The sequence below is a fragment of the Chanodichthys erythropterus genome, chromosome 5, assembly GCF_024489055.1.
Source record: "Chanodichthys erythropterus isolate Z2021 chromosome 5, ASM2448905v1, whole genome shotgun sequence".
Taxonomy (NCBI): Eukaryota; Metazoa; Chordata; class Actinopteri; order Cypriniformes; family Xenocyprididae; genus Chanodichthys; species Chanodichthys erythropterus.
In genome coordinates this window covers 2724480-2737360 of record NC_090225.1, presented here as the reverse complement: position 1 = coordinate 2737360, position 12881 = coordinate 2724480, and the positions used below count along the sequence as shown (strand labels likewise).

General features: G+C 34.9%; 1 protein-coding gene and 1 non-coding gene across 2 annotated transcripts; both read left to right on the top strand.

The window, feature by feature from the left end:
• Window positions 1–372: 372 nt before the first annotated feature.
• On the top strand, window positions 373–3135 carry tomm20a (translocase of outer mitochondrial membrane 20). The gene is made up of 5 exons (XM_067385064.1): window positions 373–589; window positions 988–1034; window positions 2116–2197; window positions 2286–2428; window positions 2672–3135. The coding sequence occupies exons 1-5, from the start codon at window positions 466–468 to the stop codon at window positions 2714–2716; spliced, it is 441 nt and encodes a 146-aa protein (XP_067241165.1). The 5' UTR covers window positions 373–465; the 3' UTR covers window positions 2717–3135.
• On the top strand, window positions 2468–2602 carry LOC137020890 (small nucleolar RNA SNORA14). The gene has a single exon (XR_010895261.1). It is a non-coding gene; the product is annotated as a small nucleolar RNA SNORA14 (small nucleolar RNA).
• Window positions 3136–12881: the final 9746 nt, after the last annotated feature.

The following is a 12881-nucleotide window of genomic DNA, read 5'->3' as shown; positions in this document are numbered from 1 at the left end:
GATACAAATGTTTCACAAATAATGCTCTAAGGAATTCCATAGCGGATCATTTATAGCGTTCATATCATTCATTCATATATGATTTTTGTAAGTAAACGTTAAGTCACTGTGGTTAATGATTTTTTTTTTTAAATTCAGATATACGCACTTTCGTTCAAATGCAAATATTTAACAAACTGTACAAACAATATACTAAAATCCGAATAAGGGAATAGAAATAAACACTATGCTTTTTTTTATTAGTACACTTGCATTTATGAATTTTAAGTCAGGTAAAAAGTATAGTAAAGTAAATTAAGTAAATTAAACAAACAACGAAGCCACAAAGTGCATATTAATCTTTCAGGCGTCTGCAGCGAACACCTCCACAGTGATTTCGTCACTCAGAGGGGTCCTTCCGCCGCTCTTAGCGAGCACGTGCGCCAGGAGCAGAAGCAGCAGAAGATCTCCGTTAACGGCGCCGCGATGATAGGCGGCAAACCGAGCGCGATAGCAGCAGGCGTCTGCGGCGCGCTCTTCATCGGGTACTGTATCTATTTCGACAGAAAACGACGCAGCGATCCGAACTTCAAAACCAAACTGCGGGAACGTGAGTCACGAGATCGCAGAGATTAACACTAGAACGCTGTTTACGTAAAACTGGTTAGTTTAGCTTTTTATGCAGTAAGCTGGCGTTTAGATTATAGTATCATGTCTTGATCATAAATAGCAGGTCAGGCACGTTTAGATAATAGACTTATTACTTTTGACCCCCGATGTGATGCACTTACTAATGATTCATTGAGTCGGTTCCTTTGAACGCTTCACCTGTGAGTCATAAAGTGATTCCATGCTGTCCGAATGGCGTTACCGAGTTTAAATATCGCCTTTATAAGTGTAGTTACAGATGAGGAAGAGTCGTATAATGATTATATTATATACTGAATACTACTTAATACAGTTATATGTAAAAATCTGTGGTTTAATGTGCTGTTTTCTTTTTTTTAGGGAGGAAGAAGCAAAGAACCGCTCAAGATAAATCTGGACTTGCTCAAGTGAGTCAAACATCTGATCTCATTTAGATGTTTATGAGGGTTAATCCTGTCTTTCCTCTAGAGCAGGAGTTTTCAGTCGTTTTTTAAAAGCCTGGAACCCCAAAATATGATCATCCTTGTGCGAGGGACCCCATCCTAACATTTTAAAAGACTAACATTTAAAAAACATTTAAAACTATATATTATCATGTATAAAGACCCCAATTTATATGGTGAAAAAATATTATTTAAAATAAGTTTGTTACAATATTTCTTTTATAACTAGTTATATATAGTTTAGGTTTCTGTTTCAACCGTCTTTATTTATTGTAAACTACTGTAAACATTTTTTATTATTGTATTGTATTGTTATTCTGTAGTCTTGTTTATTATAATCCAATTTAGTTAGATCTTATTTATTAATTTATTCAAATCACTCTTAATTTTTTTAAAATCAATTACTTTATTTGATTTTTATTTTAATATATATAAACTAATTTATTTTCAATAAATTCAATTCATCTATTTTTATTTATTTATTTTTTTTTTTTTCAAATTTTGTAGTTGGGTCTTAATTTATTATTTTCTCTCTACATTTTTCCATGGACCCCCTATACTATAATAATGTATGCATGTTATTTATTATTTAAATCATTTGATTATTTTAGGTTTTTATTTTAACAGTATTTATTTATTGTAATCTAATTTAGATTAATTTTTTTTTTTTCAGTATTTTTTATTAATCAAATTTTGTAGATGTGTTTTATTTATATGTATTATGTATTTAATTTTTATCTTAATGTATAATTTTTTAAATATTTTTATTCAATTAATTTTTTTTCCACTTAATCTTTTTTTTATGCATTTATTCAAATGTTGTAGTTGGATCTTATTTTATTATAGGTATTTCGTTTTTATTTTAATTTATCTTTTTTTTTTTTTTTTTTTTTTCATTTAATCTTCTTTATTATGTATTTAATCAAATTAAATTGATTAAATTTAATTTGATTAAACCCTCAGAGTCTCAGACCCCAGTCTGAAAGCGCTTTATGAAGGTGAAAGTTTGGTCATATGCATGAGATTGTCCATCTTTATCTTTCAGCTGCCAGATCTTAAAGATGCCGCAGCCGTGCAGAAGTTTTTCCTGGATGAGATTCAGCTGGGCGAGGAGCTGCTGGCTCAGGGTGGGGCGTCCGCCTCAGTATTATCTGTGCTGGGTTTCCAAATGCATTGCCTGCCATGAAGTGCTAAATGCCCAAATGTTTTCCTCAGGAGACTACGAAAAGGGTGTGGATCACCTGACCAACGCCATCGCTGTGTGCGGCCAACCACAGCAGCTCCTGCAGGTGCTGCAGCAGACGTTACCGCCACCTGTCTTCCAGATGCTGCTCACCAAACTACCATCGATCAGTCAGGTGAGCGCGACACGTCTCTGCACTCAGGTGTGCCGTCCTGTGCATTCTTTAAAAACCCCCCACAAGCTGCCTGTCGCTTTTTGGGACAAGAAAGAATGCGAGAGAAAAACCAAGAACTATCCAAAGCTAAATGTCTGTGCAGTGACTTCTGGCTATTTCACCTCTTGAACATTGAGATATCTGTCACTGACATAATGCAACACATGTGTGAGTAGAGCTGACCTTGTTTTAACCTTTTCACAGCGGATAGTAAGTTCTCAGAGTCTGGAGGAAGATGATGTCGAGTGAAACGTGACATTCCTTTCGGTGTGACGAACCAGCAACGGACCTTCATCTTTTGGTTTTTTTCCTGCTGCACATTTGTCCTGACCACTGCACTCACTGTGTTCCTGGTGTTTGCTTTGACATTGTTCATATAAAATGGATGTATTTTTATTCTAAACATGATCTAACGTAATCACGTGTTTGAATGCAAATGAAAACGTCGAGTTAAGAATATACTATTGTAATTAAAAGCTAAGTTCATAAGCACTTGTGTCATTTTTTTAGATATTTCTTTATCATACATTAAGGATGAATTGATTTGCAATGTTAATCGGATGTTTTTGTTGATGAATGTTGTGTTTTTTGGCATATTTGTAATTTCTATGCATTGAACTTTAAATAATAGATTCTTATTTGTATTCATTAAATAATTTAATCAAGAATGTCTTTTCACTTCACGTTAATTATGTGTGTTTGCTGTGTTTCTGATGCACATTTCAGTCCAATGCTGCTGATTGGTTCAGTATGCAGTGCTCTTCCTCTAGGAGGCAGTGCAATATCATCTAAACTTTACTTGAGGGGAATTGAAGAGACATGGGAGGATTTTTAAAACATTTATTTTGGTTTAATAGGCAAAGACAGTATAACTTTTCTTGTTGTTGTTAAAAATTAATTTTTAAATTAGTCAAATAAATATTTCTTCCAAATACGTGTTTTTGTCTTACCCTGATTAACCACGTTAAGCCTATTAATAGCGTTTATATGTTAGACCTGTCGGGTTGGTTTTCGCGGGAATTTGCGCACATACGTCAGTCGCCTTTGCGTGTCGTCATATCCATAAATGGAGGAAAGTTGCTCCGGCTGCGTTGTCATAACGAGCAAGAAAGGCTGATATTAAGCCGCTAAATCTCCAACATCACCCGTTTCAAACTAAACGCCGAACAGCTGACACGAAGAAAGCTCATAATAAACCCAGAATTAACACTGGTTTAGCTTTTCGGAGATGGCGAGAACTGATGGATTTTAAATGTTGAATAAGCGACGCTGAGATGTTTTAGTACTCAACAGGTAAGGTGTTTTATTGAACAGATAAATGAGTTCATTAAGTTTATTGGTCATTTTCATCCGCACTCAATCAGAGCCGATGCACAACCAAAATGTTATCCCGCAAAATGCATCCAGTGTTGTTTTTTAACCGCTAGAGGGCCAAAACAAACACTAGTATAAAAGAATATCCACTAACAGGAAGCGACACTCTATAGAACGTTCCATTGGAACACCGGCGCCCAGCAGCAGCCCTGCGTTTGCGACATTCTGGGGTGAAAGCGAGTCGCAGTCCACTAGTTTCTATAGCAATATCAGCTGCTTTGTTAAAAAAAAAAAAAAAAAAAAAAACGTACATTAAAGCTGAAATCCAACCTGAATGATGACAACAGAATAAAATACACTTTGAACAGAACAAAACACTTTGTGTTTAAGTCTTCCACTTTTTTCACAAACCTCTGCTCTCTAGAAACCCAGTCAGTTTGGGTTAAAATTCTTTAAAAGGCTAAACACTGAATTATTACCAACATATGAAATTAAATTAAGGACATGCATCAGAAAAATAGCTTGATTTTGCAGTGTTGTCTAATGTCCGTTAAAAGTGTGAATTATGCGATAACAGATGGAGCAATGCATCATGTATTATAAGATCATTATGTTTGTAGCGTGATCCATTAAAACGTACAATATTTCAATTCAGACCTAGATATTATTACTATTACTCCACTAGATCTGTTCGCTGCAAACATGATGATCTTAAATGTATTAATTATTAATTTACTATTAATAAATGTGTAAAGTTGCATAAAATGGAAATACTCAATACTACGTGACCTCAGATGGATGAATGGTTGGATTTCACAACTGGTAAAATAAAACATATATAGACAATACAACATTTACTGTAGGATCATACAATTTACTGATGACTTAACTTAAAAAAAACTTATGCTTCTGATTTGGCAGTGAATTTCGCCGATTTTGGGATGTGAAGGATTCAATGGTCCAGTTAGTATTTTCACCCCATAATGGCGGCCGCGCTACCGGAGCGGCATCTAGTGGCTGTTACCCAAAAAGTATCAAAGTGTCGCCTTTTGGGTTCTAAGCTCTTTGATTGTAATGAACTGAATGTAAACCGTATGACGGCGGGCGCATGTATGTTGTTTACAACATGTATGGGTCAGTTCATCTCAGATTTTGTTGCTGATCTGAAATATGTTATTTAAATGTGAGTTCGCCAAGCAGTTTTTGAGATTTCAGGATTCCCCCATTCAAATAGATCTTGAAATGCCCGAAATCGCTGTCCGGAGTTGCAAATATGGCCGCCGAGTAAACAGATTTTCCTTGAAAGGGATTTTGGCCAAAAGTAACATCGTGTACCTTTAACATATTGGTCAACACTGGCTCTGTTTGTCACGGCATATTATAATGCAATTTCTGCATTATGTGCATAGTTTGCAAATGTTTTTTTATGAATACCCAGATAAACAAAAAAACTGTTGCAGTATAAAACGGCATGCAGTATCCCACAATGCAATGCGTTAGACTCCTATTTCAGTTATTTGCTATTTGACTGTTGTTTTACTAGGTGTTTGACTTTCTTATACCAGTTTGGATTAAAAGTGCAGTGAAAAAACACTATAGCAATTAAAAATTAATATCATGAATGTGAAAAAACACAGTTGCAAACAGGTTTTAACTTTTAAATGCATGCAGTTGCTTTGAAAATTATACAATAGAAATGTGGTAGATTCTCTCTCACTGTAAACTAGATTATCTTAAACGTCTTGTGTGGTTTACTCTAAGCATAATTGGTTGGGTATGTTAAAGGATTAGTTCACTTTCAAATTAAAATTTCCTGATAATTTACTCACCCTCACCCTTTCTTCAGTCAAAAAGAAGTTAAGGTTTTTGATGAAAACGTTCCTGTATTTTTCTCCATATAGTGGACTTCAATGGACTGTATATATGTATATATATGTATATACTTTTAACCATAAACGCTCATCTTGAACTAGCTCTCTTCTTCTTCTCTGTTAGAATTCCAGCAGTGTAGACACTGCTAAGTGTATTACTGCCCTCCTCAGGTCAAAGTTTGAACTAAATTGTCATATACAATATGCTAGTGCAAATATATAACAATGAGTTCAAACTTTGACCTGAGGAGGGCAGTAATACACTTAACAGTGTCTACACTGCTGGAATTCTAATAGAGAAGAAGAGAGCTAGTTCAAGACAAGTGCTTAACAACTTTTTGACTGAATTTTTTAAAATGTATAAACTTTTATTTATTTATTTATTTATTTTAGAAAATGAGCGATGGTTTCTCTAGATAAGACTCTTATTCCTCGTCTGGGATCATGCAGAACGCTTTGAAGCTGCACTGAAACTGTAATTTTGAACTTCAACCATTTGGAGTCCATTGAAGTCCACTATATGGAGAAAAATCCTGGAATGTTTTCCTCAAAAACCTTCATTTCTTTTCGACTGAAGAAAGAAAGATATAAACATCTTGGATGACATGGGGGTGAGTAAATTATCAGGAAATTTTAATTTGAAAGTGAACTAATCCTTTAATTCCCAGCTGGAATACTGAAGATAAATCTGACACAATGTCTGTGGTGAGAAGCGCAGCTCCGGTGGAAGTTATGATGGGCTGGAGTTTGTGTTTTCAGTGAGCTGATCTATGTGTTTTTGGTTTAAAACCGCCATTACTACAACGTGGAATCTGGCACTCGTGGATAACTGAACTGTTCGCTGGAAATAAATCCACCTTCTGCCCTTTCCATCCAACTCAGCTCAGATTTTCCAGGAATTACGTGGTCGTGAGATTTATAAATGGAGACTGCCAGTGGCTGCAGCTCTGCTGGAAGAAGACTGACTATTTAGTGAGCATTTATCACACTCATTCAACATCAAACGTAAAATCATTATTAATACCATTATCAATACAGGGAACCAAGCAAGGAGATTAAGTGCATGTGGGAATGACTGAAATCTCCAAACATGCAGGAAGAACTCTGAGTCAAGGGAATGGACCTTCAGACTGATGCATGATTAAACGGATTCGTCTGTACTGTATCATCACTGTGATTGTTCACTTGCATAATTGGCGTTTAAGAAATGAGGCTTGTTTGTGTGTACAAATGACTCATTGGCTCTGTCCCAAATGAGTGATGTAAGCATATGCCACAAGTGATGTTTGTAACTGGGTCAGCCTACATAGGCTATTTACTGGACACAGAGTGAGCTTTGTAAAACCACAAAAGAGTCTCTGAAAAACTGGCTTTTTTCCCCGATTTTAGTCATCATCATATATTAGGTATTAGAATTTCAAAAGCTTAAGCGCTCAAACATCAAAACCATTTTGAATTTGTACTTTGCCCTACCATGAAAACCGTGTTTAACGTGGCTAAATTAAAAAGTTTCATTGTTCTATGTGATTATTATTACTATTACTTACTTTTTCAGTAGCCTAACTTATTTTAGCTTGAGCACCATGTTTCTAAAACCCCTTTTGTTGTCGTTTTCGTTTGGTTCCTTTCTGACCATCATCCAATGTGTTGTCTCCTTATTAAATGATTAGTCCACTTTCAAATAAAATTTTCCTGATGATTTACTCACCCCCATGTCATCCAAGATGTTTGTCTTTCTTTCTTCAGTCGAAAAGAAATTAAGGTTTTGGATTAAAACATTCCAGGATTATTCTCCTTATAGTGGACTTCAATGGGCACCAAAAGGTTGAAGGTCCAAATGTCAGTTTCAGTGCAGCTTCAAAGGGCTTTAAATGATACCAGACGAGGAATAAGAGTCTTACCTAGAGAAACCATCGCTCATTTTCGAACAAAATACAACTGTATTATGCTTTATAAACACATATAAACACATATTTTTCCGTATTCTTCAAAACACTAACGCCATATGTCCTACGCCTTCCCTATTCTACTTACGGAATGAACGCGGTGCCAGTTTATTTTTTCCCGTAAGTAGAATAGGGAATGCGTAGGACATATGGCGTAAAGTGTTTTGAAGAATACGGAAAGCAGAAGCACATGCAAGGTGATCATTTGTGTTTATTAAATCTTATAAAGTTGTATTTTTTTTTTTTTTTTTTTTTCGAAAATGGCCAATGGTTTCTCTAGATTAGACTCTTATTCCTCGTCTGGGATCATGTAGAGCTCTTTGAAGCTGCACTGAAACTGACATTTGGACCTTCAACCCGTTGAATCCCAGTGAAGTCCACTATATGGAGAAAAATCCTAGAATGTTTTCAACAAAAACCTTTTTCAAAAAACCCATTTCTTTTTGACTGAAGAAAGAAAGACATGAACATCTTGGATGACATGGAGTTGAGTAAATTATCACGAAAATTCATTTGAAAGTGAACTAATCCTTTAAATGATGCATAAAACATCCCAAACAATAGCGCTATACAAACAATTGCTCTTCCGGTTTTACATTCGGTTAATGAACATGGCGAATTTCCTTACAAAATAACTAAACGCAAACAAAAACAAAGCGCTTCCATGTCGAAAAACAACAGGAAGTTTCAAAAGTATCCCGGACGAGCCCCCATTTGTCGCGGCTCGCGAGACGGCTGTGACAGTGCGTACTCAACGCACACTTTCGCTGAAGCCACGATGACTTCACTTTTGCCGCGCGCCCCCAAGCGAACTAGCGCTCTTTGGTATAAATCAGGCTTGAGTCCGGTGCGCTGCACGTGGTATTGTAAAACGCTCAAATAGTAAAGTATAATGAATCTACATATGCTTGGATTTGATCAGCAGGTGATTAATATTATCGAGCAACAAAATCGTGTTTACTCGGATGATACAATAAGCGCGTATAGAGGATATAATTACTGGATTTGCCAAAGTTTACCAGGTTAGTGGCATCAGTTCTTTGTTTTAAAGCCTGTAGTAACAAACAAACTAGAAATACACTCCAGGGATTAGCCTATATTAAAGGGTCAGGGTTAGTTCATCCAAAAATGAAATTTCTGTCATTAATTACTCACTGTCATTTCGGCGTAATTACTCACCTGTAAGACTTTCGTTCATCTTCGGAACACAAATTAAGATATTTTTGATGAAATCTGAGAGGTAGGCCTATATGACTTTTTGCGCACAAAAAGTATTCTTGTCGCTTCATAACATTGAGGTTGAACCACTGCAGTCATGTCGACTGTTTTAACGATGTCTTTAGTACCTTTCTGGACCTTGAAAGGGGTGATTAAATTGCTGTCTATGATTGTGTCATATAGGCCTACCTGTTGGATTTCATCAAAAATATCTTAATTTGTGTTCTAAAGATGAACGAAGGTATTATGGGTGTGGAACGACATGAGAGTGAGTAATTAATGACAGAAATTTTCATTTTTGGTGAACTAACCCTTTTAAATCGCAGGTTTTGCATATTTCTGTACAATTTCTCACAATCTTGTAAAAATTACATAAAGTTAAATAAATTCTGCCTTTTGCCTTGTTGGGTTGTAATGTGGTATAATAGATGATCTATTCTTGATTTGGTGTTTTTGATCACTAAACAATAGTTGAGTTAAATAAAAACTACCCAGCAGGTTGATCAAAAATTCAACCCAACCGCTGGGTTTGTCCATTTTCAACCCAACCTGGGTTGTTTTTAAACCAGCATTGTATAGAAATTTTGATTATAGAGGCAATACATTTTATATGTATTGCAAAATATGCATATTGTGCATAAAATATTTAAATAGTTTCAGAATAGGGAGATTACGTCATAGCAGTGTTCCATGGTAGTGGGCGGAGCTCTTTTGGCGCAATTTGCTTCTATGATAGGTGGATATTTTTTCAGAATCATGGGTAATGTAGTTTTTCACCTGGAATTCTGCTGTTGAACATGATGATTTAAAAATAAGTTAAAATAATAAGGCTGATGGCTTAGTTAATCAAACAACAATCTTGTAGCTCACAGAAATCAATTCCCCTATGGAGAAAATGAATGGGATTTTCACTTCAGATTCATCAACCAATCAAGTTGTCATATTTGTACCTGGTGGGTGGTGTTATCTTTCCGATATGTCGTTTCTTATTTGCTGATTTGCTTACAAGAATGGGATTACTGAAGTTTAAATGGTGTCATGTTTTTGTTGGAGGCGTTTTGTCTTTGAAATGTTGATAGTTTCTTTGGTACTATAAGTTTACTGTAACATGTGATGTCATAGGGTGTTATGCTCATTAGTCAGATGATTTTTTACTGTCTGGATGCTCATTTCTAAAGTGTAAAGTGTACCAGACTTGAACACATGAGACTAAGTGATCTCAGCTGAACACAGTCCAGCTCCAGAGAGCTTATAATGACACAGTGGAGGAAAGGGTTTGGTCGTTTGGAAGCTTCCCTGCTGGAAGACAAATACAGGCCTAATTATTTTTATCCAAGTCTGCAGCTGGTTTCTTTCTTTCTTTTTTTACTGTGTTTGGAAGGTGTAGTCTGGTGCTCGGAGCTGCCAAGAGACAGGAACTGGAAAATACTTCTTTAAAAGAGAAAATACAATATGAAAACGTAACTGGAGCCAAGAACCGTCGAATAAAAACATAATGACAGACAGTGTATTTTCCATGAACTCATGCACTCATACCAGAGCTGCTCCCCTCCCTTACTTTTATAAGACGGGAAAAGCGTGTTAAGAGGGAAGCTGCTGATTTGATTTGGGACTTAAAGGGATAGAGCACCAAATATGAAAAATCTGTCTTATAAATGTAACTTGTACGTCAGCAATGCGAGCGAGTGAGGCTGATTTGTTGTTGTGTGTGAATGATTCTGGAGAAAATTCTGGCATTGAAATGTAATGTGACATCAGTCTGTGTCGGGTCCAGCTGAAGTGTCTGACGGCCTGTTTCCCTGGTAAATAAACATATTAAAGCAACACTTTCATACGAACAACACTGTCCCTGTCATACTATCATGGCGTTTTGGTGTTTTACCATGGTGTTCTTTGAATACTTTTGTTTTATATTTATGCTGTAAATGTTTTATATTTTATATGGTATTCTTTGAATAGGTTTTTATTAAAATAATAAAAAAAAAAAAACATTGATTCATTTTTATTATTAAAAAATTAATATATAAATTATTATAGACATAGAACAGGCCTGCCTATCAAAGTTAATACAATGTTTAACATTTTGAAATGTATAATTTCTTCATAAATTGTAAATATGAAGCATACTTTATTTTATTTATTTATTTGTGTTATTTATTTATATTTAAATTATGTATATATTTAATTTTTAATAATTGTATTATTTAGATTTATTAATTAAATGTAATTTATGAATATAATGTGTATATATAATTAATAAAATATATTAATAAGAAAATATATGCCTCATATATATATATATATATATATATATATATATATATATATATATATATATATATATTAAAAATATTTAAAATTATATGTATTTATATACTTTAATATTTATATTTTTATATTATGTATATATTTAATAAATGTATTATTATTCAAAATATATTTATAAATTACACATTTTAATTCATAAGTGTATATATAATTAATAAAATATATTAATTTGAAATAAAATATATATATATATATATATAAGAAATATATATATACTTTATTATATGTATGATAAAATGGATGGTAATCAATTATATCTCTTATCATATTTTGTTTGTAAAGCGACTGACAGAGAAATAATCATAATTAGAAAAATATGTGAAATTAAGTGGAATCCATTTCAGTTGAAACTAATCTGACAGACTTCAAACCAAAAAAAACAACAAAAAAAAACAGCTGCTGATTGTACCAGCTGCAAAATGTTTGTGTGCTGTATGAATGTGAGTCTGCAATAGCTTCATAGTTTCAACAGGGGGCACTGTTGCTCCAGCCTCCCAGTTAACCTCCTCCCTGGCTCTCTAGTCCTGCTGGTGTTGACTAGTTAACCACCAAAACATGTTGGCTGACGTGATTACAGGAGATGTCTGCCAAATGACCTTCGAGGTGTCGTTATTTTACAAGTGAAGCAACTCCGATTTATAAAACTGCTTTGTGTGTTTGCATTGCAGAAACAGGCACTGAATGATTGAAGAGTGACTGTTAAACTCTCCATGTCAATGATTGGGTAAAGCATGTATTTTAATTTTGCATGCATGCACATATAAGCTATATTTGCACAAAGCATTTATGCACTCATTTCAAAACAAAGGCCCCCAGATTACCACAGATAATCAGAAACTCATTGTTATGTGTTTTCGTTCCAACTGTGGGTACGTGCCGATGGGAGAGGGCTATCAGCTTGAAACGGATCATGGTGCAACCGAGGAGAAAAGCTGAGCGCTGTCATGCCAGCAGGCGCTGAGGAAATGTAAACCGAGTCACAGTCGTGCTAATAATAATGGCGGCGTGTTGCAGGGGCAGCGGAGGGGGGATTTTAATTACCAAAGCAGTCTTAAGCCCTGTGTCATGCGTTGCAAAAAATACAGAGCAGGGAGGGGGAAAAATCCTTGGCACTTCCTAAAAATAAAGAGAGCTGTACGTGCTTGGAGTGCTAACAGCTGTGCCATCTGATCCAACACGGGAATTCATTGTTGGGATCAAATGCCTTTGAATTTCACTGTTTTGTGCTCTGTGTTCAATGGAAGCTTGTTTCTGCCACTGAATAAAAAAAAAAAGGCAATTGCTTTTTATCTCACAATTCTGACTTTTTCTCTCAGATTTGCTACATGTAAACTCCGAATTGCAAGATATAGTCAGAATTGTGAGATATAAAGTCCAAATTGCGAGATATAAACTCACAATTGCGAGTCATAAAGTCTGAATTGCGATTATAAATTCACAATTGCTAGAAAAAAAGTCAGAATTGTGAGATATAAACTCGCAATTGTGAGAAAGTCAGATTTGCTAGATGTAAACTCACAATTGTGAGTAATAAAGTCAGAATTTGGATATATAAAATTGCAATTGCGAGGGGGAAAAAAGTCGGAATTGTGAGAAATTTGCAATTGTGAGGAAAAAAGTCAGATTTGCTAGATATAAACTTACAACTGCGAGAAAAATGCAAGATAAATTTACAATTGTGAGTAATAAAGTCAGAATTTGGATATATAAAATTGAAATTGCGAGGGGGGAAAAAAA

What these genes read in the sequence shown, in the direction of transcription:
- tomm20a (XM_067385064.1), top strand. Translation starts at nt 466, where the DNA reads ATGATAGGCGGCAAACCGAGCGCGATAGCAGCAGGCGTCTGCGGCGCG. An exon ending in ATAAATCTGGACTTGCTCAA is followed by an intron (nt 1,035 to 2,115) that starts GTGAGTCAAACA and finishes TTTATCTTTCAG; the next exon opens with CTGCCAGATCTTAAAGATGC. An exon ending in CGAGGAGCTGCTGGCTCAGG is followed by an intron (nt 2,198 to 2,285) that starts GTGGGGCGTCCG and finishes TGTTTTCCTCAG; the next exon opens with GAGACTACGAAAAGGGTGTG.